This window comes from Phyllostomus discolor, chromosome 12 (assembly GCF_004126475.2).
Source record: "Phyllostomus discolor isolate MPI-MPIP mPhyDis1 chromosome 12, mPhyDis1.pri.v3, whole genome shotgun sequence".
In the NCBI taxonomy this organism is placed as follows: domain Eukaryota; kingdom Metazoa; phylum Chordata; class Mammalia; order Chiroptera; family Phyllostomidae; genus Phyllostomus; species Phyllostomus discolor.
Window position 1 is genome coordinate 22571602 of NC_040914.2, and position 5857 is coordinate 22577458.

A 5857-nucleotide genomic window follows, 5' to 3' on the forward strand; every position below is an offset into this window, starting at 1 on the left:
AGAGATGCAGAGGATGGGGTGTGCAGTAAGGGGTGTGGAGCTTCCATGGCCTCTCAGAGTTCCCCTCTCTGCCAGCACTACACGTGTCCACTAACCTGAAGCACCCCCCCCACCCCACCAACTGTGTCCTTCTTAGTTTTCATGGCGGCTTCATTTGTAGTCATGATTATAAATCATAGACCATTGTTGGTTGATTCTTCCCAGCCTCTCTCCTGTCCTGGTCCTCTCTGGCCTTCACACCACCTGACACAGGAGGCAACTCTCACAGTGGGGATTGCAGATTTGGTGCAACACAGCCTCATCCCCTAGATCCATCCTCTGCCCTGTGGTCAAGACTGAGGAACAGATGGGATGGTAGATGAGGCACTGAGAGAAGAGAAAGTTGTGGCCACAGCCACAGGTATGGACAGAAGAGCAGAAGAGGAAATTTCGCCATAACCTGCACCAGGTTGGGAGGGCCTCAGGGGCACAGAGGAGACCAGGCTGAAACACCTCTTAACAAAATGGCCATCCTAAGCAACCGACAGCAGTGAACTGGGAGCAAGGAGAAACCACTATCTCACTTTAAAGATTTTATTTTATTTTTACTTTTAGAGAGAGGGGAAGGGAGGGAGAGAGAGAGGGACAGAAACATCAGTGTGTGGTTACTGCTCATGCACCCCCCACTGGGGACCTGGCCTGCAACCCAGGCATGTGCCCTGACTGGGAATCGAACCAGAGACCCTTTGGTTTGCAGGAAGGCACTCAATCCACTGAGCCACACCAGCCAGGGCCACTATTTCACTTTAGGCAGAGTCACTCAGGGACCCATCTCACTTTAGAAATGCCACCAGAATTCATCTCAGAGAGAGGAGTGTGTGTCTGTGTGTGTGAGTATGTTAACTAACGACAAAAATTATTTGTACCTCTGTCTGCTACCTTCCTCACACCCCCAACTGGGGATCCAACCTGCAACCTTTTGGTGTACAAGACAACACTCCAAACTACAGGGCCACACCAACCAGAGTGAGAATCATATGCTTCAAAAAGTGATTCCCTTTGATATTTCCAGGACCCATCTGGCATCATACATGGACATTGCATTATTATTGTCTATGTTTCCTCTCATGCACTCTGCATCACAGTGACTATTCCATAGAGTGTCTCTTTAATTCAACTTCTCAGCAAGGGTCTGGCTCATTCAAATCTTGGATGGAAAACCAAGGCCAAGACCACCCTCTGCCGGACACAGTGCAATCCCCATTTCTATGTTCTGGAATAATCTTACAGGAGACCCTCCCCACAGGAAACAAGTACCTCCTGCTTCCCTGCTCTTGACACTGGTGAGGTGCTAGTTCTTTAGGGAGTTGGCACAGATTCAGTGTTCTTTCAGGAAATAAAGCTGACCTGCATTCAGTTTTTGTATATTTTGAATCTAGAGCCTGAGAAACCCACAAGAGGAGAGGAAGGCATTCACTGAAAACACTCATTACAGGTTTGCCTCAGAGCCATGAGCTTAACCACAGTCATTCTCAGAATCCTGAGAATGGGCTCAAGAAATGTGCACAGGCACTAAATAGAATCATAAAGTGAATTTTTATGTTGTATTACTTAAAATTTTTTATTTATAATCAAACAGTAATCATTACAAGGCAGGTCAGGTGTCTTTGAATCGAAAGGAAGAGCTGTCCTCCTGACACTACTGCACAAGGATGTCTACATGGACGGGGCCATTTTGGAGACAAAAAACTCAGGTGTTAACCAGGTAACTTCTGGGCAATGTGAGGGCAACGCCCCAACTTCATTCCCTTCCTGGGCCTATGAATGGAGAAAGAGGAGCAGGGGGTGGGGAGAGAGAGGACAAGTAGAATGGGAGAGACACAGGCAGCAGCAAAGGGGTCGTCATGGGTGTGTATCACTTGTGGTTCATTTTTGTATCTTATGATGCTTTCAAATCTTCAAAACCCTGCTAAACAAGGAGAGACAGATCCACCCAGGACAGGCAATTCTCAAACACATGAAAAGCCTCTTCCAGGAACAGCCAATTGGGTGCAAACCATCCAATCCTGAGCCCATATTCCCAATCACCCCAACCTGCTCTCAGTCACCCATGTCCTGGGACCAAGGAAATGAAGACCTCCCCATCAGATATAAACATCCCTGATTTCTTCATACTAGCTGATCCTAAATGCTCTCCCTGCCTTGCCTTGCATTTCCCATGGAAACCCCAATAAGACTCTGGCTACTCTGTACCCCACTTCCATCTGCTCCCTGAGGCAACCTGGTGCTTCCCCCCAGGACCCTGCCTGGCAGGCGGGGCCTCCTCTCAGGAAATGAGAGGAATAAAAGCCTTCTTTCATTGCCATTGACTCTCCTTGTCATCTCTCAGTCACTTACAAAAATTAAAACCCTAAGGGTACAAGTGAGGAAGGTGAGTCAGGAGTTCCCAGGGAGAAGGTGACACTGATGCTCCACGACTGCCCCTCTCGACTCCATGTCTCGCCTCAGTGCCATCCTCACAAGAAGGGAGGGTCAGTCAGGTGTGGGTTTTATTCTCTGGGGGCCCCCACACCTGCAGGGCCAACACAGATTTCAGTTCAGGGACTCAGACCCATTAGCTCTAATGCCAGGCAAGTGGGACTCCCCAGTCCCACCTGGCTTTGGGGACGAAACCCTGATCTTCCCTGTGGAGAGACAGACTTCCTCACCTGGTGTAGTAGAGCCAGGTGAGGCCATAGGTAAGGAGGAAGCCCACCCCCATGAGGGCCCCTCTGATCAGAGTGAGGACCAGGGGCCAGGAGCCCTGCTGCTCTCTGGGGCGGTATCCTGAGGAAGAGGAGAAGGTGGTAAAGTACTGACCCTGGTCTCAGTCCTGGCCACGGCCCCAACACCTGACATGTTTGGCCACACCTGTCCTCCAATTCACTCTTCACAGAGAGGCTGAAGGAAACATGCAGGGAACCAAGCAGGTGCTGAGCCCTGCAGGTGCCCTCCCCTCTGCCTCCAGCCCCTAAGTAGGGCAACTCCAAGACCCCAGGCACTGAGGGCTGGGATGGGCTCAGGGCATTTCCCTCTTCAGAAGGACAAGCTCAGCATGAGCCCACCCAATCACAGGACTCAGTGTCTTGCCTTACCCCCTCCTTGCAGGACAGGCTGCAGCTTCAGCTCAGTCAGGAGACTGAGGATCCCTTCCTGACAAATCGCCCCTTCCATGGAGGACCCTCCCCCAGCTCCATCTTCCCTTTCACCCTTTTGTGTTCCCTAAACCCCTCCTTCAGCAGGCCACTGACTTGGCGGCAGCAGGACACTGGCGCGCTGGGTGCCGTGGACATTCTCTGCCTCGCAGTTGAGTCTGAAGTGGGTGCTGAGCCCTGCAGAGAGGCTCAGGGAACTGTTGGTCCAGGGCCCGGCAGAACTGCAGGTGACTTTGTAGGAGGCGTTGCTTGGTTGCCCTTCCAGCAGCACATCCCCAAGCCGCCAGCGCAGCAAGGGGGCGGGCTGGGCTTGGGAGGAGCAGCTGCAGTGGAGACACTCGTCCTCCCAGGAGCAAGAGGGTCCCAGCAGCCATGGGGGATCTGTGAGGAGAAAGGAGAAGGGTCAGCAGTGCCTCTCCCCACCCAGGACACAGATGTCCTGAGCCCAGGCTTTCCCACACTCACAGACCACAGAGAGGCTGAGAGAGATATTTTGTGAGCCCAGCAGGTGCTGAGCTTGGCAGGTGAACTTTCCTTCTTCCCCAGCCCTTATTTGGGGCAGCTCCAGGATTCCAGTTGTAGAGATGGGGATAGTGTTCAGGGCTGGGGACCCCCGGAACCAGCTCAGCTGTGCAGGGGGGTTGCTGTCAGACACACAGAGCAGATGCAGAGACTCCCCCTCCAGGATGGGAATCAAGGTATCGCGCACAATCTTGAGGGCTTTGGGGAGAAAAGTGCAGAGATAGGAAGAGAGAGACAACAGGGAGAGAAGGGTGTGGAACACAGGTATCAGCATCCACACAAAAAAGTGAGGGAGGGAGGATGACGATTTTCCGCCTTGCCTCTCCTGTATCTGATCCCATTCAGGCTCTGATTCCCACACCCCCGAGCTCCATGATGCCCCAGCATTGGGTCTGAGCCCCAGAGAGGGAGGTTCTTTCCTACCTGTCACATTTCTGAAGGACATGCCTATGGTGAGGCTCTGTGGGGCATCTGGGACAGAGAGATAAGGTCATGCCTCAGAGGGGAAGAGCAGATGGAAGTCACCCCAAAACAAGGATGGGAGGTGGGAAGCGGGAAGGTGGAATTGCTCTCCTTCTCGCCCAATCCCCACCTGCACTCAGATTCATTCACAAGTGTTCTCAGGTAAGCTCAGCCTCCTGCACACACACACACGTGCATAGACCAGTCCCACTGCCCCTAGGACACCAGCCATCCCTCCAACACTCACAGAAGACATTAAGCCAGATGGTTCTCTCTGTAGTCACCCTTGATCCTTGCAGTTTCACCTGACAGGTGAGGTTCATCCCATGGTCCTGGGGCCTTGGGGTGAAGGTAAGCACCGAGGAGTGGAGGTTTTGGTGGTCCAGAGAGTCAATACCTGCTCCCACCCAGGCAAAGGAGGGAGATATTCCCCCTTGGCAGGACCCTGGCAGGCTGCAGGTCAGCTCTGTAGGGTGCCCAGACTTCAGAGGCTCCTGAATGAGGATGTCTGGCTTCTGTGTCAGTTCTGAGGAGGAGAGGGGCAGGTGCTTGGGTCCCAGAGGTTGGGAAACTAGAGTATGAACCTGAGAGGGATGCCTGACTCAGGGGCTGAGCTCACCCCCAGTCTGTGTCTCTTCTGACCACCCAGGGCTCAAGGCCTGGATCAGGAACATTCTCAGTGACCTGTTCCTTTTGTCAGACCAGGTCCCATATCTCAGCATCCTCTCCTGGGCCCCCGCCATACCTGTCACCCACAATGTCAGCTTCTTATCTTGGTAAGTATATTGTACATTTCTCCCTCTCTCCACTCGGAAGACGTAGGTTCCTGTATCACTCTTTCTGGTTTCTCTGATGTTCAGGGAACAGTTGTTGGTCCTGGGGTCAGCGAGGAGGAATCGACCCTTGGTATCCAACTTCACTGCTTTTTGGGGGTTGTTTGTGGCCACAGGATGAACATAGCGTGTGTTGTCCCCAACCCGGTACCAGTGGGTGTAGAGTTCACCAGAGGAATACCACGGAAACCACGGGTAGGAGAAGGAACAGGGCACATGGATGCATAGACCCTCCTGCACATTCACCAATTGCTGCACTCCGAGCTCATAGCCTGCCTGCTCCTGCAGGGACCCTGTGGGAACACAAAGGCTCAGCTGCAGCCTCTGCCCCCCACTTACCCATCTCCCCTCCCTTCTGCCCACTCACCACCCCACAGCAGAGGCAGCAGCAGCAGGGGCACCATGACTGCATCTGACAGTGCAGAGCAGGTCTAGGTCTCTGTGTCAGGGAGGAAAATACCAAGCTGTGTGGTAGGGCTGAGGACGCCCCAACAGGAAGCCATGGGTGACAGAGCTGTGGCCAGGCCTGAAAGGGGAAGTTAGGCTCCCCAGACCGTGGGACTTGGGTAGAGGCTGAGAAATCTGCTTGTTTCAACCTCAGCCCTCTGGAGATCCTCCAAATGATATACCCAGGCCGCCAGAGGTTGAGAGTCTCATCCAGGTGGGAATCTGAAAGTGAACACCTTAGAGTTGATGTTTAAGGCAAGAAGGAGGTCACCCAGGGGTCATGGCAGTCAGAGCTGCTCCTGGTGACCTGGGGGGTCCACCCTTCAGCTGAAACCACTGAACTTTCTGGAAGAGGATACTTTTAAATTTCCTTCAGACCACCAAGTGCTGGTACAAGTGGAAGGAACTTAGACGCATGTC

The 5857-nt window shown here is 53.0% G+C and overlaps 1 protein-coding gene across 1 annotated transcript; it reads right to left on the reverse strand.

Moving 5' to 3' along the window:
• Positions 1–2511: 2511 nt before the first annotated feature.
• Positions 2512–5529, reverse strand: LOC114510633 (sialic acid-binding Ig-like lectin 5). Its single transcript, XM_028529174.2, has 8 exons — positions 5358–5529; positions 4903–5283; positions 4405–4683; positions 4119–4166; positions 3639–3893; positions 3270–3554; positions 2688–2805; positions 2512–2551 (listed from the first exon to the last, which is right to left on the reverse strand). Exons 1-8 carry the CDS (start codon positions 5392–5394, stop codon positions 2512–2514), a joined length of 1443 nt encoding a protein of 480 aa, XP_028384975.1. The 5' UTR covers positions 5395–5529.
• Positions 5530–5857: the final 328 nt, after the last annotated feature.